This window comes from Amphiprion ocellaris, chromosome 8 (assembly GCF_022539595.1).
Source record: "Amphiprion ocellaris isolate individual 3 ecotype Okinawa chromosome 8, ASM2253959v1, whole genome shotgun sequence".
Lineage (NCBI taxonomy): Eukaryota > Metazoa > Chordata > Actinopteri > Pomacentridae > Amphiprion > Amphiprion ocellaris.
In genome coordinates, this window is record NC_072773.1 from 8,367,702 (window position 1) to 8,394,894 (window position 27,193).

General features: G+C 40.1%; 2 protein-coding genes and 1 pseudogene across 5 annotated transcripts in view; all 3 read left to right on the forward strand.

Annotated features, from left to right (window-relative positions):
- dennd2da (DENN/MADD domain containing 2Da) overlaps positions 1 to 3,559 on the forward strand; it is a 49,608-nt gene extending 46,049 nt beyond the window's left edge. For all 3 annotated transcript variants that reach the window (XM_023297459.3, XM_023297458.3, XM_055013162.1), the window contains 2 exons: positions 14 to 256; positions 2,291 to 3,559. In XM_023297459.3, the coding sequence (XP_023153227.1) occupies positions 14 to 256; positions 2,291 to 2,358 (311 nt within the window). In that variant the 3' untranslated portion in view covers positions 2,359 to 3,559. The remainder of the gene's footprint in view (positions 1 to 13; positions 257 to 2,290) is intronic.
- A 46-nt stretch (positions 3,560 to 3,605) lies between these two features.
- Positions 3,606 to 9,920, forward strand: LOC111587471 (N6-adenosine-methyltransferase subunit METTL3-like; annotated as a pseudogene).
- Positions 9,921 to 17,313: 7,393 nt separating this feature from the next.
- LOC118469483 (uncharacterized) lies at positions 17,314 to 26,011 on the forward strand. Of its 2 annotated transcripts, XM_055012671.1 has the most exons (6): positions 17,314 to 18,923; positions 20,340 to 20,379; positions 23,049 to 24,075; positions 24,314 to 24,472; positions 24,754 to 24,846; positions 24,937 to 26,011. In XM_055012671.1, the coding sequence occupies exons 3-6, from the start codon at positions 23,053 to 23,055 to the stop codon at positions 25,261 to 25,263; spliced, it is 1,602 nt and encodes a 533-aa protein (XP_054868646.1). In that variant the 5' UTR covers positions 17,314 to 18,923; positions 20,340 to 20,379; positions 23,049 to 23,052; the 3' UTR covers positions 25,264 to 26,011. The 2 variants fall into 2 exon arrangements, 1 of the variants encoding a protein (XP_054868646.1); XR_008602467.1 differs by lacking the exon at positions 17,314 to 18,923 and having other exon boundaries at positions 20,085 to 24,075.
- Positions 26,012 to 27,193: the final 1,182 nt, after the last annotated feature.

The window sequence follows — 27,193 nt, forward strand, 5'->3', positions numbered from 1 at the left end:
TTCATCGTTTCAGTGGGGGAGGAGCTGAACAGGGTGGTGTCAGAAGCCTTTCTGCATTTCTTTGTGAAAACAGTCGGCCATTACGCCTCGTTTGTGAAATACAGTGGTACTGGAGAACGGGGCGTGTTTGAAGAGAGAAGTTTCTACAAGGCCATCGAGTCCAAGACCACTCGACACTTCGTCAAGAAGTTCATCAAGACGCAAATGTTTGACCTGTTTATCCAGGAGGTGGAGCAGCAGCCTGGATCACAGCAAGGTATGCACCACACACACACAAACACACACACACATACACACACACACACTGGAGTACCCACTTGCCATTGTGTCACAGAACCTTATAAGAACCGGTGCTACATCAGGCACTGGCTCCAAACTAGAACTGGAGCCAGCTTTATCGAAAAGGGGCCCAGTGGAACTTGACATGGCAGCACTGACAGTCTAATGTTGGGGGATAAATTCACGGCACACAATCCCATAAATGTCAAACAAAACAACACGCATGCTCTTGGTCCCTGACCTGGTGCCTCTTGCCAGTGGTCACAAAAATGTGTGTAACACAGGTCCTGCTGCTGATTGATCCATGTCAGGCAGAACCCTGCCTCATTGACATTAAATGTTTTGTTGCATGTGAACAACCTTGCCACACTCCTTGTATGCACAACAGGAACAGTCTCAGAACTTTTTGATGGCATGTTGTAGCAGCCTGTCATCAGCTTGGCAAAATGAACAACCTTGATCTCTACTGAGAAGAGACACTGAGTAGAACTGTGAAATACAATAATTCTTCCCATCACCAGGTCAGATTGAGATCCCAAGAACTGGTCTAAAGATCCGGTTCTAGAAATTCTCAACTGCAGCTCTAGAAAATTTGATGCGGCGGAAATGAACCACTCTATCAATGTTAGTCATAGTGGTACTAAGAGACCTCTTCATTGAATAACATAAGATAGAACTTCATTAATCCTGAATTCCTGAAATCCTTGTGCCAAATATTACTCAGAAAAATTACAATCACAATAAGAATACATTCAGTGGCTAATAGAATACCAATCAGATACAAGCATGATATGTTACTAAAAAATACAAATACATAAGCTAATACACAAAAAGAATAGAAAAGTAAGAAATAATACTGGCAGTGATACTGAAGTAGTAAAATACTATTGCACATGATAATGACATGTTCAGGAAAGCAAAGTATTGCACAAAATACTGAGACTGATATTGCACATGCTATTAAGAAATAGTCCCAAAATACTGAAATGTCCTACTACATCTGGTTGGATTTTGAAGTATGCAAGCCAGCATTCATTTCTAGTCAATTTTCTGATGCACTTACATCACATATCTTGTGCTGTCATGCATGAGTATAAACAATTCTGAGAAGCTGACAGTGCATGGACACACAGCAGCTCATTTCCCTCTACAGACTGCACGGGTCAAATTTTAAGGTGCGCTATTGTGAAGATGTAGTAGGTCCCAGTCGTATGCATACTGCATAAAACAACGCATACTTTGTGAGGGCTGTGCTTTTTATTCTTAAAGTAAAAAGAAAAGGTGTCCGAGAAGTGTCTTGGAAGTGCCACCCTCAGGTCTTTCTGAAGCCAGCCTACACTAATAACAATATATCTTTAATAAGCCAGTAGTGACAGATAAGTAATGTTGCAGTAAAGACTTGGTATGTTTGAGGTCATTTAAAAACATCTGCATTACATTGTTTATCTGCTAGAAAGCCTGATGAGTTCATACAGTTCTTCTATAGTCTGTAGAGGCTGGAGCCAACACACAGTATCCCACACAATTACTTCTATTAATTTTCTTGGCCAATGATTTTTCAATCAGCCAGGAGTGATAAGGATGTGTGCAACAAACACCACGTTTCTAATGTATATAATGACATCGTGGATGTCAGGTTTTATTTTCATTTTCTCCTAATTATAAGTTACGATGACGAGTCATATTTCTAACAAATATCTCTCCATTAGTGTAGTTGATAGTACTAAATCATAATTATAACATCACTTGTTTCATTCCCTTGTTCTCATTAGACATGGTGGACAAAACACTGATGCACCAAAGCCACTTGAGGTTTCTACTCTTTTGTTAGCATTCAACAATACAGATGGAATGTAGTTCCATTTCATGTAGATTCATGATTTATTGGAATACACTGATCTAATTGCTAACTCTCCAGTTTGGTAAGTTTTAGCAATTTAAATTGTCTAGTGATATTCCTAATCATTCTATATTTTATCAGTTGAGTTACTGTTTTTCTTTTGTCCCACAGGAGTATTTCACCAAAAGATCCTTGAATATCAGGAGAAGAAGAAAAGGGACAAGACAAAGAAACACTAGCTGGCAGGGCTCTGGGTGTACTTAGGAAAACATGTGAATACTACTCTCTGTGTTTATTGTGATGTGTTAGTTTGGTTTTAAATAATTATGTACCAATGTGTCAATTACTGTGTGGCTGTGTTAGTACTCTTCACAGGTGAAACACTTGCAGAAGTAAAGATTTCTGTTCCCTGTGCTGGTTCTTAGCCTGTGACCGCAATCTGCTGCAGATGAGCAGGAAAATCATTTCAAATAAAGACTAGTTTTTTAAGTTCTCCTACATACAGTCTCAGCTTTTAAAAAAAAATTTGGTAACAGGGTTTTTGTGTTACTGTATTGTTTCACTGTTTATTTAGTTTCTCTATATGTGAATGGCAATTAAGTAAAATGCCCTTTATTTCCATGAACAAAAAGGCAGGGAATGTAGCAGAGAAGTCCACTCTGACTTCTATCCTATGTATGTAATCTAGCTAGATATGTATTGCTAAATGCTGATACCACACAAATGACAAAATGAAATATATTTATAGAGTATAAATAGTCTTTTCTTGCTTAACCCTTTGATGTGTAGCGGGAGTCAGGAGATACCCATTTTCCATTGGATTTGGGTCAATTTTGACCCATGTTGTGCATCAAAGTGTTAATTAGCTTGTTTTGAGTGTGCTGTTGGTGATGACTGCAGTCCCACACGTGTGGCCAGATTAACCTGAAGAGCCTCAGACCTTGATTGTACATGGCAGTTAAATTTTTACTCTGACACTCAGAAACAAACCAGTACTTCAAAGCTAAACTTATCAGATGACGAATCTGTTAGCTTTTTGTGAAAAGTATGTGGTAGTATTTTTTATAAGCACTGCCATTGTTTAACCAACAATTCTAAAATTTGGCTGGTATCAGCTTGTCAGATGTGTATGTTTGCTAGTTTCCAAATTTCCTATTATCTAAGCATCTTGTTCACCATTTTGTGACATTTTATATCCTGACCAATTCATCAGTAAATACAAATAACTTTCATTCATATTGATAATAAAAAAAAGTTGATGGTTGCAGCATCACAGATTGTGACTGAATAATACGACCTCAAGGTTTTCTCTGTGTTAATTACCTCACACACAGCAGAGAAAGTAACACAATTTTGAGTAAACAACTTTACACAAACTAGCTTGAGATTTGTTTGCTCTGTGACAATGTAATGAAACACTAATTAAATTCTGAGTATAGATATATTGTGGTGCACCTTCTTGCTAAAGTTTAAACGTGATGGTAAGATGCCAGGTAAGCACAAGTACAGACAGGGAAGAAGAAGACTGGTAGTAAACATGGACATAAATAATGCTGGATTCAATGCTTTTAAAAACCAGGAGAGAAAAGCCTGTTACATGTAAAGCAAATTACTTATTTTGGACTATATCATTAAAAATGACCAGACTAAACCATAATTGGATAAAACGTCTATTTCTAGCCAGATTTAGAGATGGCTGTTGTCCAGATCTTAACACTACTACTAGTCATATTGACTCTGCTTATCAATGTAGTACTTAAACGTCAATTTCGGTTTCTTTAATACTTTTTTTTTTTTTTTTTAAGAAAAAAAAGCAAATTAAGAACAGACTTAAAGATTGCTTTATTTTCTTGTGTGCTTTATATAAATGATCATTCTTAAGTGCCAGTCTGCAACAACAATAATAATATTGGGATAATTTAACTGTAAAATAAATGCAGTAATTATTTACAGCAAAAGTAACAGCAATCTTTTCACCAAATCACTATATAGAATGATGAGAATGTTGATGAATGATCGGAGCAATGTGTCCAGTACATCACAGGTTAAAAAACTGAAATAATGAAAATAAGTTTTGTTTTTTTTTAAAATAAAATTGTATGCATTTTGTTTCAACAAAATATCCACCATTATATTGGTTAAACCTTCCCTTTGAACAGATGGAAGTACATTGTGATCAAACCTCTTTCACTCTTCGATTTCAAGTAAAAAATTGATTGCTTTTGTTGGCTCTATTGTGCAGCATTAATAGATTTCATTAAGGAAACTATGGAAGCAAATAAGTCTCACCAGACTGAGAAATTAACAGCCTTTGAATTTATAACATTGAAATACACTGTATTGCCAAAAGTATTCGCTCACCTGCCTTGACTCACATATGAACATAAGTGACATCCCATTCCTAATCCACAGGGTTCAATATGACATCGGTCCACACTTTGCAGCTCTAATAGCTTCAAGTCTTCTGGAAAGGCTGTCCACAAGGTTTAGGAGTGTATTTATGGGAATTTTTGACCATTCTTCCAGAAGCACATTTGTGAGGTCACACACTGATGTTGGACAAGAAGGCCTGGCTCTCAGTCGCCACTCTAATTCATCCCAAAGGTGTTCTATCGGGTTGAGGTCAGGACTCTGTGCAGGCCAGTCAAGTTCATCCACACCAGACTCACCAGACTCTCTTTCTTATAATACAGCTGACAGTGGATTTGCTGCACAGGTGGCATCCTATCACAGTTCACTGAGCTCCTGAGAGCGACCCATTCTTTCACAAATGTTTGTAAAAGCAGTCTGCATGCCTAGGTGCTTGATTTTATACACCTGTGGCCATGGAAGTGATTGGAACACCTGATTCTGATTATTTGGATGAGTGAGCGAATACTTTTGGCAATATAGTGTATAAAAAACAACACAGACAAGGAGCTATGCATAGAACTGGTGCATAGCACTAAAATTAACATTAAAAGTTCTTGTCATTTACTACTTAGTCCTGAATGGTCCAATTGTTGCTCTGCCTCTGCTTACTAAGACAAAGTTATGATATGAAAATGCATTTATTGTTGATATTAGTCATTTTAAAACTAGAAATATTTGTAGTAACTTATTACATACCTGTCCCCTTGTCTTTAAAAACTGTAACAGACAAGGAATTTTCATTGTTCAGTTGAAAAGATACTCGTTTTGGCCTGAAGATGGCACTGTAATGTGTAATATTGTACAGTAACTGTTCTGGCAAAACGCCTGCTAACTGGAAAAACTGTTGGCAAAATAATAAGATTTGAAACTTATAAAGGCCTTACAGCTACAACATCGGTTTCATTTTACTCAGATGGAGATTAGTCCTCATTCAAAATAAAGTCTAAAGCCGGACACTGTACAGATTGTTGCTCGACTGTGGGTTGAATTTATACCAGATCAGTCACTGTTTAAACTGCAGTTTGAGGAGGGTCATGAGACAGATGCTTACTGCCCAAATGATCAATGATCTTACTGGCTGATCATACAAATGTCAAAATCTAGTTCCGTTGTCTTGCAGTGTAACATGTTCAGATTTTCACGCTATCAGTGTGGCAAGTATGAATTGTTTGCATTTCAAAAAGGTTGAAAAACCTTTGTCTACATCATGAGTTTTTAAAAAAGAAATTTACGGGATCAAGTGTCTCCTTCATCCTTGATCAGATTTCTGTCGTGGCTCTAAACAATTTAAATTTGCATGCTGGAATTCCTTAACAGACTTTGGGACAGGCTGTTTCATTTTGAGGTGTATACGATGTATTTCGTCATTCAGTCGCATCATCAACAAGCACACAGACGAGAGTCTTGGCGACTGCTCCTTCCTCAACACTTGTTTCCACATGGACACCTGTAAATACATCCACTATGAGATCGACAGTCCTCCAGAGGCTGAGAGCAGCCTGCTGGGGCCTCAGGTAGGAACCACAGAGCTGGGCCTCCAAGCAGAGGACGCAGACAGCAACGTGGGAAAACTCTTCCCTTCACAGGTGAGGACGGTGAAAAATGATTGTGAAGGACAATGTGAGAGTTTGCTTAAATATATGTCTTTTTTTCTCGTGGGAATGAAAATTGTCTTATTTGATTCTTTGATTCCCAGTCGATCTGCTGTGATATCCGCTACCTGGATGTGTCCATCCTGGGTAAATTTGCAGTCGTGATGGCCGACCCTCCCTGGGACATCCACATGAAGCTGCCTTATGGTACTCTGACTGATGATGAGATGAGAAAACTGAACATCCCCATTCTACAGGATGACGGTTTCCTCTTCCTCTGGGTCACCGGCAGGTAAATACAACAACCCAAACAGTCTTGGAAATAAAACTCTGCACTCATGTTATGACCTTCCTGCTGCTTTATGTGACCATTTATCTCACAACAGGACAGTTGCATTTTTAACAACTTGACAGCCAATTTAATTTCCTACAATGTCAGGATGTCCCTTAACTGAGCAGACTCACATGGTTGCTGAAGTTAAGGTCAGCATCTTCCCAAATTAAGCAATTTCCATAAGCTCTCACATTAATTAGTCCACTATAAATATAAAACAGTCTCTTAATTGCACTTTAGATAAGTTGTTAGGTAGTTTACCTATATTCTGTTTTTTCCATGTTTAGAAATGCAATTATGTATGAGGATCATTGTAGGAAAAAATAACGGAGGAATAAAGGAGGAATTTCAGAGGATAAAATAATACATTTTTGGGGAAACACTGAGATGAATGCTGTAAATTTCTGAGAAGATTTATGCCAAATTTACAATTAAAGACCTTGCATTTTTTCCTGAAGGACTATTAAGATCAACTTTTAACAAAAATCATCTGATTTTAATGTCACACATTTTTGTCAAGGAACAACTTTGCTTCATTCTGGTAAGTTGGATCAATCTCATCATTCCAGCGACGCCACCACTTGCCATGTATTATGTCTGCATTGGATGACCTGATCAAATTACATTTAGCAATCAGGAAATGCTCCAATTTTTAGTCCAAGATTCAATTCAATTCAATTCAATTCAATTCAATTCAATTCAATTCAATTCAATTCAATTCAATTCAATTCAATTCAATTTTATTTATATAGCGCCAGTTACAGTCAAATTGTTTCAAGATGCTTTACAGAACCCATAAGCCTGACCCCTAGAGCAAGCCCTAAGGCGACAGTGGCAAAGAAAACACCCCTTTAACAGGGAAAAAAACCTTGAACAGAACCCAGCTCTTATGTGGGGGGACCCATCTGCCTGCTGGCCGGGCGGGTTGAGAGGGACAGAAGAGGTAGAGAGATAGGGGTAGAGGGATAGAGGTAGAGAGGTAGAAGGGTAGCGAGGTAAAGGGGGAGGGATGGGAGAAGAGGGGGGTTGAGAACAAGACACATATAACATACAGTTGGATACATGTATGATAAGCTAGATGATACATACAAAGTACAAGCTAGCATTGAAACTGATTCCTAGTTTCCCGTTCTGGTGTACGGCTCTGGCATTAAATATACTACATATATTGCTGGTAGTAAAATTCAGATTGTAAGTAGATGAGCAGATCAAGTATAGTGAGGGTGATGTAGAGTCGACTGGTAGAAATGGGCAGCTGGAAGCAGTGGGCTGAAGGAAGGTCAGCAGCAGCATCCCACAGTGGACATGATGGAGACTAGGCCAGTTGGTGGGACAGCAACCACAGATCTGAATCACCATATTAACATAGGCATCCAGGCTTTGAAGAGACATTGCTGTTGGGCTTATATTCAGAAGAAGCCAAGATTTGGATGAGGTGAAGCTTTTGTGTATTGGGAACAACAACACAACAGATGCAGGACCATGTTCCATACTGTTGCACCTCCTCACTAATGTGGCATTCCCTATTTCTGAGGTTGATTCAGCCATGCAAAGTGAAGTAATGTGGCTTCTTTACAAAAAAAATTAAATAGCAATTTTTGCAACATTTTTTAACGCAAGTTTCTTATTTTGTAATCATTGTAACTACACCTCAGAGTGTTTTTATCCCTCTAAATATTACCCCCCTCTATAATTTAGAAGTGATACTCCAGCATAAAGGTTTTCAAAACAAACCAACCAACAAAACTTCAGAAAAAAGTCAAACTTGGTAAATTAAATAAAAAAATCTAGAAAATTATTTGTGTTTGAGTTAGTTAATCTATACTTTGTACCATGAAAGAAATATGCTTTACCTTAATTCTACATAATTAAATTTTGTCTGTAATATTTCCTACACATCGTTCTCTTCCCCTTACAGGGCGATGGAGTTGGGCAGAGAGTGTCTCAGCCTTTGGGGGTAGGTTTTGTACAGTTATAACTATCAGGTCATCTTTTTGTTAGAAAACTGTCTTATTTTTTTCTGTCGTCTTTCTCTCTCAGCTATGAGCGTGTTGATGAAATCATCTGGGTTAAAACCAACCAGCTTCAGAGAATCATCCGTACCGACAGGACGGGTCATTGGCTGAATCACGGGAAGGAGCACTGCCTGGTACATGAAGCTATCTGTCTTACGCTGTAGAGATAAACATGCTGGGCCTCAAACTGTAGGAATCTTGCCACCAGCACCTTTTGCTCTTTAATTGGTTGCTAAAGAGGCTGTTCCCTAGCTTGAAGGGGTTTTGGAACAAGATACTGATCAGCTGCTGTCGCATTTTTTGTGAGTTGAACTACAAAAATGTACATGTTAAATGTACTTGTCTTCAGGTGGGTGTAAAGGGAAACCCGCAGGGCTTCAACAGGGGTTTGGACTGTGATGTCATTGTGGCCGAGGTAAGCGTTTATCCATTGTCAGATGTAATGTTAGTACTCCGCCAAGGAATGCGACGCAGTTATGTGACAATCGGCGTGTGTTTGTCTGTCTTTCTGTCTGTCTGTTAGCAACATTACTCAAAAATAGACTAACAGATTTGGATGAAATTTTTAGGGAAGGTCAGAAATGAAACAAGGACTAAGTTATTATATTTTGGCATTGATGCGGCTTATAGTCTGGGTCCACGGATTTGTTAAATATTTCTGTATTGCGAGACAGCAGCACGGTGTCACTGTAACTATGACAACAAGTGAACACCACGTCAGCCGCCTGCTGATGATCACATAAATGCGATCCTACTACAAATCGATTGATGTGGACTTATCAGAACTTATCCATTGGAAATGATACGAGAAACAATTGATTAAATTGTGGGGGTGTTTCCGAGTCCCATCAATTTCTGCTGCCCGCTACAGGCGATTCGGTATCCGTACATAACGTACGCAAGCATAACACACGCCTGTGCTCAGCGCGAGGTCTTTTTTTTTTTTTTTTATTAAAGATTTCAGCCATCGAAAATGATACAGCGACTGAGCAGCCTTGGCAGAGTACTGCATTGTCTGAGTGCTTTTCTTGTTATCCATGATTCCTTCAGTCTGTGAAGTATTTTCACACTGTCTCAGGTCCGCTCCACCAGTCACAAACCAGGTGAGATCTACGGAAAGACTGTTGCCCAGCACCAGGAAGATTGAGCTCTTTGGTTGACCCCACAACGTCCAGCCCAACTGGTAACACATTGTCATTGTTTAATTTAAACACCAGCTCACTGTTGTATTTTTAGATATTCTTAACGTCCCTTTTGCTACTTTTTTTTCCTCTAGGGTAACTCTTGGAAACCAGCTGGATGGTATTCATCTGTTGGATCCTGAGGTTGTAGCTCGGTTTAAGAAGCGTTATCCAGGCGGCGTCATCTCCAAACCCAAAAACATGCAGTGACAACATCATTAATCATCTGCAGGAATTTGTTTATAGACTGTTTTTATTTCTTTTATACCTGTGAACATTTTTACTATATATATATATATATATATATATATATATATATATATATATATATATATATATATATATATATATATATATATATATATATATATATAGTTACCAAGATGCATTGTCTCTGTCTTGGTTAAGAAGTAATTAAAACCATGATCCAAGAAGTCGTGAATTTTAGTGTATCTGTTTAAATGTTTTCGGTCTATTTTTGCAGCAGCGCCGAGATCCCAAAATGGCTTTTGCCATATGGCAACGGCTTTTGCCATATGGCAAAATGGCTTGCCATATGGCAACGGCTTTTGCCATATGGCAAAATGGCTTGCCATATGGCAACGGCTTTTGCCATATGGCAAAATGGCTTGCCATATGGCAACGGCTTTTGCCATATGGCAAAATGGCTTGCCATATGGCAACGGCTTTTGCCATATGGCAACGGCTTTTGCCATATGGCAACGGCTTTTGCCATATGGCAAAATGGCTTGCCATATGGCAACGGCTTTTGCCATATGGCAAAATGGCTTGCCATATGGCAACGGCTTTTGCCATATGGCAACGGCTTTTGCCATATGGCAAAATGGCTTGCCATATGGCAACGGCTTTTGCCATATGGCAACGGCTTTTGCCATATGGCAAAATGGCTTGCCATATGGCAACGGCTTTTGCCATATGGCAAAATGGCTTGCCATATGGCAACGGCTTTTGCCATATGGCAACGGCTTTTGCCATATGGCAACGGCTTTTGCCATATGGCAAAATGGCTTGCCATATGGCAATGGCTTTTGCCATATGGCAAAAGCCGTTGCCATATGGCAAAATGGCTTGCCATATGGCAATGGCTTTTGCCATATGGCAACGGCTTTTGCCATATGGCAATTAAAACTGTTACAGTTGCATGTCATTTCCTTGTACGGAAACCAAACAAATCAATCAACACTGTTTCTTAGATGAGTGGCAGCTTGCAGAGGACGTCTGCTGCACTGCATGAAAAGTGGGGTTTTCGTTCTCGTTTTATTTTTGTGTACTTGTATACTAAGAGGTAGGAATCTTGAATCTTGAAGTGTGTGTGGCAACCAGTCATGACAGACAACAGCAAGATTCAAATGCTAATTAGGGCCATTCACACTTCTGCTGATGTGTGAAACCCTCACCTCCATCCCTGAAGAACCGGTTCTGCCAGTTTAAGGCACAGCTGAAGTTCTCGAAATCTGTCTCTCATGCTGCGTTGAATCTCAGAACAATGAATAGCAATGATGTAATGATCAAGACCAACAGAGTGTCAGAGTGACAATTTAAAAGCTGAAGTCAAGGATCTCACTTTCTGTAACTTTATTTGAAGGTATTTCTATAGAAACATAGAATAATTAAAGTGAGAAAAACAAGGCAAATTATATACACGTTTATATACACATTTCTGCTCGAATTTGCAAAAAAGGAGAAATATCTATCCACAGTTTAAAACATTCTCATATTTAAGAGAAATGTAGCACTTTAATCAATAATCCAATGATTGTCATTGGAAATACGCACTGACATTACAGTGTGACAAAACTGAGTATGTGCCCCTGGTTTGCACAACAACCTCCATGGCCCTCCCACCTCTAATGGATCTGGTACCACTGGTATATGTGTTATATATGCCATGATGTATATATATATATATATATATATATATATATATATATATATATATATATATATATATATATATATATATATATATATATATATATATATATATGGCATGCCGTTTAGGAAATTATATATATATATATATATATATAAAAAAAATCTAGAATTCTGAATATATTGAATGAAAGTCGGAATATATTGAATGAAAGTGTTCAGACTTTCATTCCATATATTCAGATTCTCATTCCATATATTCAGAGTTTCATTCAATATATTCAGATTTTCATTCAATATATTCAGTTTCATTCCATATATTCAGAGTTTCATTCAATATATTCAGATTTTCATTCCATATATTCAGATTTTCATTCCATATATTCAGAGTTTCATTCAATATATTCAGAGTTTCATTCCATATATTCAGAGTTTCATTCAATATATTCAGAGTTTCATTCCATATATTCAGAGTTTCATTCAATATATTCGGATTTTCATTCAATATATTCGGATTTTCATTCCATATATTCAGACTTTCATTCCATATATTCCGACTTTCATTCCATATATTCCGACTTTCATTATATATATTCCGACTTTCATTCCATATATATATATATATATATATATATATATATATATATATATATATATATATATATATATATATATATATAGCTATCACATGTAATAGCCATTACAGGCGAGGGAGGGATGTACACAGTACATCCCTCCCTCAGCTGATGCGACTGCAGCCTGTGAACTCATCCACATTGAAGCGTCCCAGCTGCAAACATCACACCCTCAGTCTCTTATCATCATCTCAGGAGACTTTAATCATGCATCGCTCTCTGCCACTCTCCCCACGTTCACCCAGTACGTGACCTGCCATACCAGACACAATAAAACCCTGGACCTGCTGTATGCAAACATCAAGGATGCATACAGCTCCTCCCCCCTCCCCCCGCTGGGCCACTCAGATCACAACCTGGTGAGACTGCAGCCCATTTACATACCTATGGTGAAGAAACAACCCCCCACCATCAGGTATGTGAAGAAGTGGTCTGATGAGGCCACTGAGGTGGTGCAGGACTGCTTTGAGACCACAGACTGGGATGTGCTGTGTGGTCCACATGGGGAGGACGTTGATTCACTGACTGACACTATTACGGACTACATTAAATTCTGTGCAGAGAACATCGTACCGACCAGGAAAGTACGGTGTTTCTCTAACAGCAAACCCTGGGTGTCCCTGGAACTGAAGGCCCTGCTGAAGGAGAAAAGGAGGGTTTTTGGATCTGGGGACAAAGAGGAGCTGAGGAGGGTGCAGAAGGAGATAAAGACGAAGATCAAGGCGGACAAGGCCAGCTACAGGACCAAGATGGAATCTTACCTGCAGGACAATAACACAAGGGAGGTCTGGAGAGACCTGAGATCCATCTCTGGTTCCAGCAGAGGCCATGAGAGGGGAGCTGCAGCAGGAGGCCGGGAGTGGATCAATGAGCTGAATCTGTTCTTTAACAGATTTGACTCTGCTCCCACTCCTCCCCCCTCTCATCAAAGCACCGACCAGCCAACTCCTTCTTCACACCTCAGCTCTCTACCACCAACACCACCACCTTTCCTCCATCCTCCACCATTTGTAGATTCCGAGGAGGATGATGACAATTTCAAGAACGACGATTCCCACTAAGAAGAGGATTCCACAACAGCGGGATGATGAGTACGCATCGACTCGACTCTACATACAGCCCCATCACCCCTCCTTGTCTCACCCCCCATCACCACCATCACCCCTCCCCCTGCCACCCTCCTAAATATTATTACTACTGTTCTATTATTATTTTATTTCTACTACTACGTCTATTGCTACATAAGCTGCTGTAACAATGTGAATTTCCCCTGGCGTGGGGAGAAATAAAGGACTTATATATATTGCCATGTGGCAAAACCTAAATGCCAGATGGCAAACCAGAAATGCCAGATGGCAAACCAGAAATGCCATGTGGCAAAATGAAATGCCAGATGGCAAACCAGAAATGCCATGTGGCAAAATGAAATGCCAGATGGCAAACCAGAAATGCCATGTGGCAAAACCGAAATGCCAGATGGCAAACCAGAAGTGCCATGTGGCAAGACCGAAATGCCAGATGGCAAAAATGCAACGGCACATGGCAAACCTGAAACGGTATATGGCAAGGATAATGGCGTGTGGCACTGTATTCCACTGGTAATGGCGTATATAATGTCACTGGTCACAATCAACCATGTGGCGGTGGTGGATAAGTAGAGGAATTAAAAATGGCGTGTACTGAGTTTCAATTCTGAGTCATCTCTCTGCAATCTCTCATCTTTCACCTAAGAAACCTCTAAAACTGTGTCATTGTTGACATGGAAAAATACACCAACGACGCCCCCTACTGGCAGATATCTGACCGTGTGAAAGAAGCACAGTTTTTTCATACAGCGGATATTTCAGTGAAAAAATAAGTATCATCTGTACATACACGCAAGGCCTGTCCCTGCCTTTATTAGTAATATTATTACTACCAATCGCTGTAGAATTGGTAGATGTGGTGCAAACTGTGTGGCTTATATTTCACAAGTGAAACTGTATATGGCTGATTTCAAAATTAAAAGAATGTCTTTATGACCCTTGGAAATGACATGCAACTGTAACAGTTTTAATATAGCGCTATTAATAATGTACAGTCGTTCATAAAAAAACAAAAGTGCAAGCATACGTCTTGCGATTGCACACACACACACACACACACACACACACACACACACACACACACACAGACACACACACACACACACCCACACACACACACACACACACACACACACACACAGTATATACAGTGTATAGACTATTAGGGCATATGGCCGGTTAAGGCTAGGCTGGCTCCGGTGTCTAACACGGTTAGCCTAGCCACCTAACACGGCCTGTGACGTTACGGTACTCATCGGCGGTCATACGTGTACAGACGTCAGTGTGAGAAACATAAAAAATATAGTAAACCTAAATCGCACTGCACGTGAATCAAAAGCACATTGCATGACAGTATTTTGTGACTAGCGTCAACAATGATTAGTCACACAATTTCGCCATATACCAATCCTGAGTCTGTCATAAACCACTGCTGAATGCCATATGGCAAAACCGCTCGGCCATATGGCAAAAGCCATTTTGCCATATGGCAAAACCGCTCTGCCATATGGCAAAACCGCTCGGCCATATGGCAAAAGCCATTTTGGGATCTCGCTGTCTCTCTATTTTTGTTCGCAAGCCTCATATTTAACGCTGCAAAACATATTCACCATCAATAAAAACACAGGAGACATTTTAATACAATTTTTTTTATCTATTAGTTGTAAATGAAGATTTTGACTTTGTGGATTTGAATCATTTGTCTTTTTTAATATCAACATTTACATTGCTCATCCTTCAAATCTACAATTAGGGTTTCCTAAAAAGTCTGAATTTTATTAACAATCAAGACCTTTTTTTTTAGTTATAAAAATATTAAAAGAAATCAAGCATGACTAACAAAACGCATACCGTATTTTTGCGACCATAAGGCACACCGTATTAAAAGGCGCAGTCTCAGTTCCGGGTGCTATTTCTGTATTTAACACATACATAAGGCGCACCGGATTATAGGGCGCGGGCAGGTAAAACATACCTGTACTAGCTTAAAACATGCATGCTAGCGTGTGTTTTAAAAAATGCAGCGGAAGCAAAACTGAGTTCAGTTGTACTTTATTGAAGTATTTAGCAATGTTTTCACGTTGTTTTTTGATCAAGCCTCATTCACAAATCCATCAAAGTCCTCATCTTCTGTATCCGAAATGAACAGCTGGGCTAGTTCTCCATCGAACACGCCAGGTTCCCGCTCGTCATTATCAGAGTCAGTCTCGTTGCCGTGCGGCTCCTCATAAATGATGCCGGCTTTTGTGAAAGCTCGAACAACAGTGCAAGCAGACACGTTAGCCCAAGCATCCGCAATCCATTCACAAATTGTGGCGTAACTCGCCCGGCGCTGCCTCCCAGTCTTAGTAAAACTGTGTTCGCCATCTGTCATCCATCGCTCCCACGCCGTTCGCAACTTCACTTTGAACGCTCTGTTTACACTGATGTCCAGCGGTTGGAGTTCCTTCGTCAAGTCTCCCGGAATGATAGCAAGCTCTGAGTTAATTTGCTGCACTTGGTTTTTCACAGCGGCTGTGAGATGGACGCGCATGGAGTCACAGATCAACAGGGACGGTGACGCGTGGAAAAAACCATCTGGTCTCTTTACGTACACCTCACTCAGCCAATCTTTGATTTTCTCCTCGTCCATCCAGCCCTTTTGATTGGCCTTAACGATGACTCCACTCTCAGTCAGTCAAAGTCACACAACAACGTTTACAGATTTTGGAACTCGGTGCACACATAAGGCGCACCACATTATAAGGCGCTCCGTCCATTTTGGAGAAAATTTAAGACTTTTAAGTGCGCCTTATGGTCGCGAAAATACGGTAAAAGAAATACAATTGCTGTACAGCTCAGTTTACTTCATGGGTTTTCAAAAAGGAACTAACTTGAAGCAAATCAGCTGCTAAACATCCTCAAACTGGTCAGCATGTATTCTACGCAATGTCAACACGACCCTTGTGCAATCAGTTGCCAGGGAGAGGATGATTCCTTTTATTTTAAAAAAAAAAATCTCCTCTGATTTATTTCACTCTTAACTTGCGGCTTTTTGTGTCACAGAGCAGGAGTAGAAAGTCTGCACAGTCCTGGGTTTTGGGAAATGATTCAGTCAGTTGTGATGATGACTGCTAATGATAATCTTTAGACAGCTATTCATAATTACACTGTGAAGCCCTCTTTAACGGCATCCATGATCTAATCAGCAAGCAGTTAAAGATAAAAAGAAATGCAGTTTTAAAAAAATATGTAATGCACTTATTGGTAGTGAATGCTGTAAACGAACTATATTGTCTTCCACCTCATCAGTATGTCGGTTTGACAGTAAATCCACCCTGTTCAGTCTCATGATATCTGAAAACCAAGTGTCTGTCAGTCTGTTTTCCTCTGTCCCTTGTTGAATGTGATTAACCATGAAGAGTTCTGTGGGCGGCGAGGAGCAAGAGGATAAAATACGACCTGCAGCTCCGGACGACTACTGTTGATCACATCTAAAGGTGACGTTAGATTAGGGTGACCAGATTTTCAAAATTAAAAACTGGGACACTAAATTTTGACCCAAACATATAACGTTACACGACAGATTCTCTGCAAGAAGAAATTTATTGAAGTCAATGAATGTTTTACAGCATGAACACATTTGACTCTCAATATATTATGGAAGTAAAATAATTGGTAAATTAAGTGGAATTTAAACCATTAAACATTTCACCACAAAAACAGGTGAACAAAACAATCAAAATGTGCACTTATGTAATGAAGATGGGAATTCTATTCCACTTTAATACTTCAAACTTGAGTGTACCTTTTTAAGGAAGCTATGGTTTGGAGTTATGCTTTCATAAAACTCAGAGCGGCTAACATGAATGTTAACCCGAGTAATAAGCAGTGCTTTCAAAGTGTCCAACGACATGCGGTTTCTCTCATCAGTCCATGTATTGTTCATTATTGAAAAAAATGCGCTCCACAGGGGCATTTGTGCCAGGATTCCTGGCACAAATGCCCCTGTGGAGCGCATTTTTTCGAAACGAAACGAAAGCTTTGATTGTGTCTCACCAAGTGGTAGGCAAATGTGGCCTCCTGAGCAGCACGTTTAAGTTCTTGATCGCCAGCAGCTGCAGGTCCATAAAATGCGCTAACAGAGCTACTTCCCGCCTGTTCCCACCTCTTGTGTTTGCTAGTTTTGCTGTGGCTCTGCACGTCGGCTTTTCCACCATGAGAAACGGAAAACTCTCACTTACACAGTGAACAAAATGCTGCATTTTCGTTTCCCGAAACTTTTCTTAAAAAGCTGTATTGCTCCAGGAGCTCTGCAGTTAGCCTCGATTTTCTTTTTGGCATGTTGTGCCGGTGAACTGATTCATTCGAGCCGCGGCGTGGAGCTGGCTGTTGTGAACGTATAAACACAACACCACGGACCAATGAGCATCAAGATACAGACACACGGAGGGCCGACAAGTTTTTTAATAGGTTCATATATAAATTACCATGACAACACTTTGATTGACATATACATGGCCCAAAGACAACACGTTTTAACCATAATGCACTATTTTGGCTAATAACATGTAGTGTGGTGCGTGTTGATTGACGAGGGGAAGAAGGAGAAAAGCCAGGACGCCCGGGACCGCGCTTGTATAAAAACGGGACAAAACAATGGGGGTAGTAAAATCCGCTGGGACACGGGACGCAGGGCTCAAAAACGGGACGGTCCCGGGTAAATCGGGACGTCTGGTCACCCTACCTTAGATGCATTTGCTCAGCTACAGGCTCCCCCAGCTCTGCACCACAGCCTCCAAACAAGAACAGGATGGAAAACTGAGTCCGTTCAGCTCCTCTGCAGGCTTCTCAGCAGGTGGCGTCCACTGTGTTGATGTTGCTGTCCAGCTGGTGCCTGAAAAGACAGCCTGGCTTTGGTGGAGAAATAGATCTGCGAGCCCCGACTGAGGCTTCCTGCTCCTTCACTGTCACTGCCTCTGGATGTTGTGGAGGACAGACGTGGTTTTATCACCTCAATGGGAACTGAGAGGTGAAAGAAAGTCAAGCTTCACCCGGCTGTACTATCATGGATTTGAACTAGTGTTTTTCTTAGAGTGTAGCTGCTTCTCACCTGCTGCTGGGGGGCACTGTCTGCTCTTGCAGCGTTCTTTACAGCGTCTGTAGAAAGGAAAACACTGCAGCATCTTCACACCCATGACAGAGCCGCCTGGAGAGAGAGGAGAGTAAATATATGAGTCCCTTTTGAGCAGACAAAGTGACTCTCAGCTCCATCAATGACAAACATGGCCTTAAATATGTATTACACTGTGTTAAACTAACTGTCCGACACTGCACAGGCAGTACTTTTTTCCTGCAGGAAAAAAGGTAATAACTGTGCATACATAAATCACATTAGTATACATTACTTATTTTTCACTATCCTGTTCATTTAACTCGTGGATTGTGAGTATTACTCGTAGTACTAGTAAACAGTACTCATTTTTCCTTAAAGAGATATAAAACTCAGTTCATCCAAGTGAACTGAACTCGAACCATTCTGTTCCTGGAGTAAGTGTACGCAGAGCTCAGCAGTGCACATGCGCAGTAGAGCAGTACAGGACAAGTTTTCAGGCGCTGGACCGACTTTTCCCGTTTCCAGACAATTGGACCAAGCAGAACGTGTTCCAAGTGTCTTGGTAAGTTATTCAACTTCACTAAGTAACTCCACTTGTCAGCTTGTCAGGATTTCATTACTCATAGCTGAGATTTTGCAAAACAAATTTCTGAACATAGTGATTACGAACATGTCTGGACGTAACTAAGACTCCTGGCTAATGCTAATGTTAGCTAACAGTAGCCAATGCAGCTAACTAAAACTGCCGTGTCATTCACGAGAGTTTGTCACGTTCACTATAGTACATCAATGAGAAGAGCTGAAAATGCAAATTTGCAGCAGAATTTCTAAATTAAAAAGTTCTGGCAAGCACAGAATTTACAAATATGTATGTATATGTCACCCTGTGCTGAAGGTTACGTTTTAGATATATAAAACTGCATATGTGGCTTGAGCTTAAGGACTGCCCGTCGCTCCAGTGCGATAAATAATTTTATCCAGGACAATATAAAAACCTGGTAACTTTATAATGAATGATGATAAAAATAAGTATGACTTAATGTTCTGTGTAGTGCACTAAAGCGGTAGCACCGGTCTTGTGCCGACCAGTACTGACTGTTAGTAACCGCGTTACATCCGGGAAAAGCAGCTGGACTTGAACAGCGGCTGCAGCGGTGGATTCAACCCGACCCACTGAGTTGAGCTGCTTACCGTTAACGGTAACGTCACGTGCGTGCTCGGTAAGTCGACCCGCTCCTCCTACGTAAACGCAGATTAAGGTATTAGCATGCTAACAAGCTAACATTTTGAAAAACAGTAACGTTACTGCCCAAAACAGCGGCTCAGTCAGTGAGTTATCAAGCTGACGGTCGCGCTGTGTGTGAAACGGATCGGCTCAGTCTGTCTTGGTTTATAAAGCTTGACATCAAACTGTGACAGATTAGAATACTGTGTGGTATTAGTTAAGTTAGTGTTGCTGTTATACACTCAGGAGCTGTGAAGTCTGTCAGTTATTTCAGTTCAGTCTGTAGCAGTACGATTACATTCATTCATTCAATGAGAATTTTGTGTTCTACACTAAACATCAAGTCATATTTATCTTTTATTTCATCACCATTCATCATAAAGTTACCCTTTTTTTCAATGTCAAATAAAAATTGAAAGGTCCTGAAGCTCGAGCCCTGTTGTTGACTATTATAAATCGTTGTATGTGGTTTATTAATGTAAATGTAACTTTAAATTATTCTTACTTACAATAAAATAAAAAGGTGACAATAGTGATAATAGTGTAGAGCCCTGCACGTGCACCATTTTGTAATTCTGCTGTAAAGTAACATTTACAAATTACACACAGCCAGAACCAGCGGTTCTGAGCAGCAACCTGTCTCACGTGTGTTGCTCAGAACTGTTTAACTGTCTGCCAGGATAGTAGAAAGTTGCTGTCATTTTTGTAACATTTTTCTTGTTTTTCTTTTTTTTATTTTCTTTTTTTTTACAGCTTGAAGACACACATTGATCAACACTGATGCAGTGGACGTGTAAGTTCTGCAGCTTCACATGTGAAAAGAGGGGGCAACTGCTTAAACATTATAGATTGAAACATGGTGGTTACACAAGAACAGCACCATTACCATGCATTCATAAAGAGTGCCTCTGCACATTCAAGTCCTTTAATAGTCTTAAAGTACATTTATCAAGAGCACACTCCCAGATCAGTGATCATTGTGATGCCATAAAAAATGTGTTCCAATGTCAACTTTGTGACTTCAGTGAGATGTGTGCAGAAAAAGATTTTTTCACACATTTGCGAACACATATCCAGATGCACCAAAAAGTACAGTGCCCATACCAGGGTTGTAATTTTGAAACCAGCATCTACACTACGTTCAATGCCCACAAAAGCAGGAAACACAATAGCAGCAGCCAGCTGCAGTTCAAGCCAGGAATTCTAACTCATGCAGAACCTTTGGTTGAAGCTGCCCAATCTGGAAACAAAAGTGACACTGAAGATACAAGTGATTTTCAAGAAGAGGATTTGACAGCAGATAATACTGATGACTTAGAGAGGCAGCTTGAGCATAATTTGGCAGCCCTTTTCCTTAGAATGTCGACCATACTTAATATTTCTGAAACTGCTGTGCAAGATGTAATACAGCAAATAAGGCAGATCATGGACCTGTCAAAACCTTTGCATTTTTCTGCTGTTCAGAGAATACTCTTGAAATACTATCCTGATGCAGACATGTCTATAACAAAAGAAATAGTAAGTGCAATCTCAGAAAGCAATGTCATTTTGAAACACACTCAGACTGGAGGTTCCCTGTCCACGTCCTGCAAAAGAGCCTTTTACATGTTAAAAGAGTTTAAAATTGTGCAACCTGTTGAATTTGTCATAGGCGAACACAAGCAGTCAGTTGTCTACATACCTGTCCTTAAAATGCTCCAGACTTTGTTAAACAAACATGAAATCTTGGACAAAGCTCTTACAGTTAGCAGTGATGATGTGCAAGGGTACAGTAACTTCAGGGATGGTTCACGTTTCTGTGAAAATACTTTACTCATGGAGGAAAATTGTCAGATAGCCTTGGCACTGTACATTGATGACTTTGAGGTTACGAACCCTCTGGGGACTGCTAAAAACAAACATAAAATCTGTGCAGTATATTGGGTGCTGGTAAATATTGCACCTAAATTTCGCTCCTCTCTCAGCTCAATACAGTTAGCTCTTCTTTGTAAGGCAAACACCGTCAAAGTATGTGGGTACTCTGAAGTCCTTCGTCCACTCCTCCAGGATCTAGTGCTTCTTGAGAAGCATGGTATATATGTGGAAAAACTAGGCTCAAGTGTCCGAGGAACTGTTTTGTATATTGCTGCAGATAATTTGGCTGCTCATTCTTTGGCAGGATTTCATGAAAGTTTTGTCTCTGATAAGATTTGCCGCTTCTGCATGGCTACACGGCAGGAAATACAAGATAATGAAGTCAGGTCTGGTCACTTCTGCTTGAGAAGAAAACAAGACCATGATCGGCATGTCCAAGAAGTCCAACAGGATGCCCAGATGGCTAAGCAATATGGTGTGAAAGGGAGCTGTCCGATAAGTGATCATTTGGAGCACTTTCATGTTGTTGATGGTTTCCCTCCTGATATCCTCCACGACTTGCTTGAAGGTATTATTCCTTCTGAGTTGTGTCTTTGCATTCAGGACTTAATAAAAAAGAAGTTCTTCACACTTGAGATGCTGAATCATGCCATAAAGGAATTTCCCTACACACATTCAGACAAAACAAACCAGCCTCAGACAATTTCTAAAACATTCCATGTCAAAGGGACCATTGGAGGTAATGGTCATGAAAACTGGAGCCTGATCAGACTCCTTCCCCTACTGATTGGTCATTATATCCCTGAAGGAGATGATGCATGGGAGGTTATACTGTGCTTGAAAGATGTGGTTGAGTTGGCCATGTCTACAAGGTTTACTGAGGAGTCTCTCCACTATCTGGATTCCAAGTTGTCGGAACATAGAACTTTTCTTCAAAAGGCATTCCCTCACTACAGACTCCGTCCAAAACACCACTACTTGGAGCATTATCCCCATCTGATTCAAGTATTTGGACCACTTGTAGATGTATGGACAATGAGGTTTGAGGGAAAACACAAGTTCTTTAAACGGGTCATTCGTGGAGCCCACAATTTCAAAAATGTTCCTCTGACTTTGGCTGAAAGACATCAAAAGATGATGGCTTACCATTTGGAGTCTGCTTCATTTTTCAAACCAGCACTGGAATTGGACAAAGTGAAGAGTGTCATGATTTCTTCCTTCCCAGATAATGTGCAGCAGCATTTGTTGGCAAGACATGCACCTCAAAACACAGTCCTTGCAGCTACATCTGTTAGCATAGATGGTATTAAGTATGCAGCTGACATGGTGGTGTCTGTTGGTTCATGTGCAGGCCTTCCAGAATTTAGGCAGATTCAGCAGGTTCTGGTTGTGGATACCAATATTTTGTTCATTTGTAGGGAATTGTTTGCATGGTACCATGAACACCTCAGAGCATACGAAGTCTGCAAAAGTAGCTCAAACTTGCTTGTAACTCACTTGAAAGACTTCAATGATGTCTTTCCCCTCTCTGCCTACAGAGTGAAAGGCAAGTTGTTTGTGACCCTGAAGCGTTATATTTTGTGCTGATGTCATATTTCATTTTTTCAGAACTATGGAGCAGTCCTGGCCAGTTAGGGTGGTGGTTGGTGAAAGTGACATCCGAAAAGTAACTTTCCACAAAAGACCTGATACTTTGGAGGAACTACTAAGCGAGTTGAAGAAACGTCTTGGTCTGCAGTACAACTTCATGCTTCACTATGAAGACCCGGACTTCAACAATGCTTTTTGCAACCTCACAGACATAAGTGAGCTACCTGATAGACCAACACTGAAGATTATCAGTCTGGAAAATGTAGGTATAATATTGTCTGCAGCCAGTCCATCGTCTTCAGCCAGTGCATTGTCTTCAACTTATGCTCGGTCTTCGCCTAATTCATCTGACACAGAAATACTGCCTCACACTGAGGAGACCACAGCACTGACCTCACATGACCCATGGCCTTCTACATTTGAGGTGCCATATTTCTCTGTGAATACTGAATATAGACTGAGGCAGGGAAACTTAATTTATATGAGAGATGGCACACGCAAGTCAGTTTCACGAGACATGAAGCATGACATTCTGCAGAAACTAGCTGAGGAGATGTACAAGTTCTCGGCTTACCCACAAGATGAACACTTCACAACTGTTGCTGCAGCACTGATTGCCAAGCACCCTTGCCTTGCTGAGCCAGGGTCACCCATGGGCTGCTATGGATGGAAGAATAGTTTAAAATTCAAAATGGGAAATTTCCGTTCCAAACTTCGCAGATGTGGAATTGCAGATGTGGTAGTCAATGGTAATAAGAGAGCACAGCAGAACCCAGATGGTGACCCACCTCGAAAAAACCTGAAGAGACCCAGAAGAAGTGAGACAAACTTTCTGCCAGATATTCCGCTTGGTCAGGATGCATCAGTGCTTGAAAGGTCTAGACAGCTGCTTGAAAATGAAATGAAGAAAAGGTTCCCAGATGTAGCACTTGTGAATCAGCTGATGAGCCAGACCTTCTCTTTAAGACGCAAAGAAATTGTGGAAGAGCAGCCCTCTGTGAAACAGATGTTGGGACGGTGGCCAGCCCTCTTCAGAAAACAACAGGTAGCTAATAAGTACACTGAATAATATGAATATATATACTAAGTTAGGATGTTGTTTGCTGGGGAATTAAAGGATTTTTAAGTAAAAAATTAAATATACAAATTGCATAAACATAAAAACAACGTTTTGGTGTGATGTGAAACTATCTGTCCCATTCACAGTTTGTATACAGTAATATTGTGGTCATCTCTTAATTTGCTACAAAATGTTGTGTTTGTGTTTGGTTTTGTCCTTGAAGGTCTTTGCAGAATTCACAAGAGTGGCAAGCCAAGATCTTGAGCAAGACTTCTTTGAGTCGTTGGACCGACATACCCCACGTTTCCTGGAGATCTTCAAATCAAAAGGTGGAATGGTTGGAAGGACGCTTGCAGAGATTCTTGCCCAGGTTGAAACAAGGGTAAGCACTCCTTCTCATCTTGTGTAAGTGGTGGGAATTGTGCAAGTTCTTCCTTTTTGACAATGTTCTAATTTCCACAGATGACCAGCTATTAACTGTGGCCTCACATTTGTCACACATACGTGAGAGTGATGTTTACCTTCTAATGTTGCTCAACAAGACAAACAAATACGTTTCCCAACAAGCCAAACTATTCCTTTAAATCGCTCAACATAGAAAAATATGATGCACTTTCTTCAGAAAATGCTTTTCCTGATTTCACTGTTTTCCCCAATCATCAGACCCGTGATGTCAGAGCCATGAGGACTGCTGTCCTGCGATGTCTTCCAGTTTTCCTTGGGGATGATGGAAGTGAATTTTTCAAAGTCTGCTTTGTAAGTATTGCATAATTTGATATGATGAAGGTTATGCATTATGAAGCCAACATTTTAAAATTATTTTTTAACCTTTCTTTATATCTACAGGACTCTCATGCCACTGCAGATGTCACACAGGTACCGGTTGGGGTATTGACTGTGATACCTGAAGACAGTCAGCTGCCAGGTCCACATGCCCTGCCCCTCGAACCATCCAGCACTGCCATCATACTAGAAGGTATTATCGTCATGGATGACATTGAAAGCCACGCACAAGCTTTTTGCATTTTATTTGGACTCATATACGCTCTTCATCTGGATTATCCAAAACGACTGAAGAACATCTTTGATTTTATTCAGAGGGTGATGCTTAACATCGGTTACGGTCACCTGAGGCCAAAACTTCAGAGCTTGAAAAATGCTCTTTTGCAGTAGGTGGATTTACTGCAGGTAGATCCTTAAAATAGCAAAGGATCCTGGAGAATAGATACTTGATTTGACTGTTCAAAATTCTTAGAAAGTCAGTCATAGATTGGTTACTTGTTATGCTGTTATAATGTTATAGTTTCAGTACTGTCTCAACTTGTGGGATTTCAGTTGGAGGTTTGAGTCCTCTTTGAATAACCAAAACTAGCTTGTGAAGTTAAGTAAAGAAACATTTGAGTGTAATTGACATTAACAGTCTTGTGAAAATAGAGCTCACTTTTTTTGAGAAGTAGTCAGGTGTTTGTGTTTTTACCCAAATGTTTGTTTTAAAATGTTTAAAGTGCCAAATTTTATTTGTGGGACACACTACTCCCAAATTCTAGATGTTACAGAATGAAAATAGACAGGTAAAGGATATGCCTTGTCTCATGAAAAGTTTAATTTCACTATGTTGATGTATACAACAAAAATTATTTCCTGGGTAACTGAATAGTTTAAGACTTACAGTTTATTGTGGTCATTGATTATTAGATAATATCCTTTTTGTCTATAAACAAACCTGGTTAGTTTGCTATCAGCAGATATAGCACAGTTTTAACACCAGTGTTATGTTTTGTTGTTTTGTTTAAGTTAAAAGCATAAGCTTTTAGCTTGAGAGTCGGCTAAACCTTAATTGATTATTGGTTTTGTGAAAAAACTGTCATGGAGCCTTGTTGACATAATTTGTTGTTCAAATAAATACTATGACCCTGTGAACAAATAATTCTTTGTTGTGCTTACTTAATTTTTCTAAGGCAATCGGGTATCCTAAATTCTACTAAGTACAGTTAGTTCAGTTAAGTCAGACTAACTTAACTTATTTATGTTGCTAACACTTGGAAAGATTAAGTTAAAATTACTTGCTATTTGTAAGTTCACAAAAGTAATTAATACAGCTAAATTTTGAGTAAACTTTACAAATAGATATTAAGTAAACTGAACTTGCGACTAATGGTTATAGGTACTTACCTTTTTTGAGTGCAACCGGTTTCCTAGATTTGTTTAAGTAAGATCAACTTGTCACATTTAACAGTGTGGTACTGGTTAGGAGATGTGCAGCAACATTCTGCACTAGCTGCAGACAAGAGAGAGAGGACTGACCAGTATCCACCACAGAGTTAATCTGTCAAATTTCAGTAGTGACTCAAAATTGATACCAAAATTCTTTGGAATGGGCATGAAGGTTTGCTGTCAGTAGTCCTCAGTGGCTGATTATGGTCAATGTGGTGTTTGGGGAAAAATGTATTCCTTTAACTTTGTAATCCCCTCAGATGGTGGAGGCAGCACAGACGGTTCCACAGCCAGGACTCAGCAAACTTTCAAAAGCACACATTGTCCATTACATTCATCAATTGTGCATTAAACACGTTTTTACTGTGGTAAAATAATTGCTATGTAATTGTGTTCAAATATGTTGAAATGCACTTGACAACCTCAGCTTTTTCCTTTCAGCTACAACACCGTTATATTTGGCAGCATTGATGTTTTTTCCCTTAAAGGAAGTTCACTTGTAAGAGCTAAGTATATATGTCCTGTGTTTGTTCTCACTGGTGTCTCTGGATCTGTAGTTAAACGTCTGATCTGCAGTTTCTGGCATCACCAACATCACCGAATGTCTGCTCTCCACCTTCTATCCTGCTATCCCCACCCCAACCCCTTCTGCTAACCCAGTACTTCTCAAATAGTGGGGCGCCCGAGGCATGACAAGGGGGGCGCGAGCGACTGGGAGGAAAAGGTCCGTCTATGCGGAACTAACTAGCGGAACTGTTGTTTTAACGTCGGCCTGTTTTTTGCGGCGCAAAAAACTGCGCTGGCCGCTGTGTACATATGGTTGTGCAAGTCCGTACTTGCGTACTTGACAAGTACCGACTCGGAAATAGAAACTCTCGGGAAAGAGAGA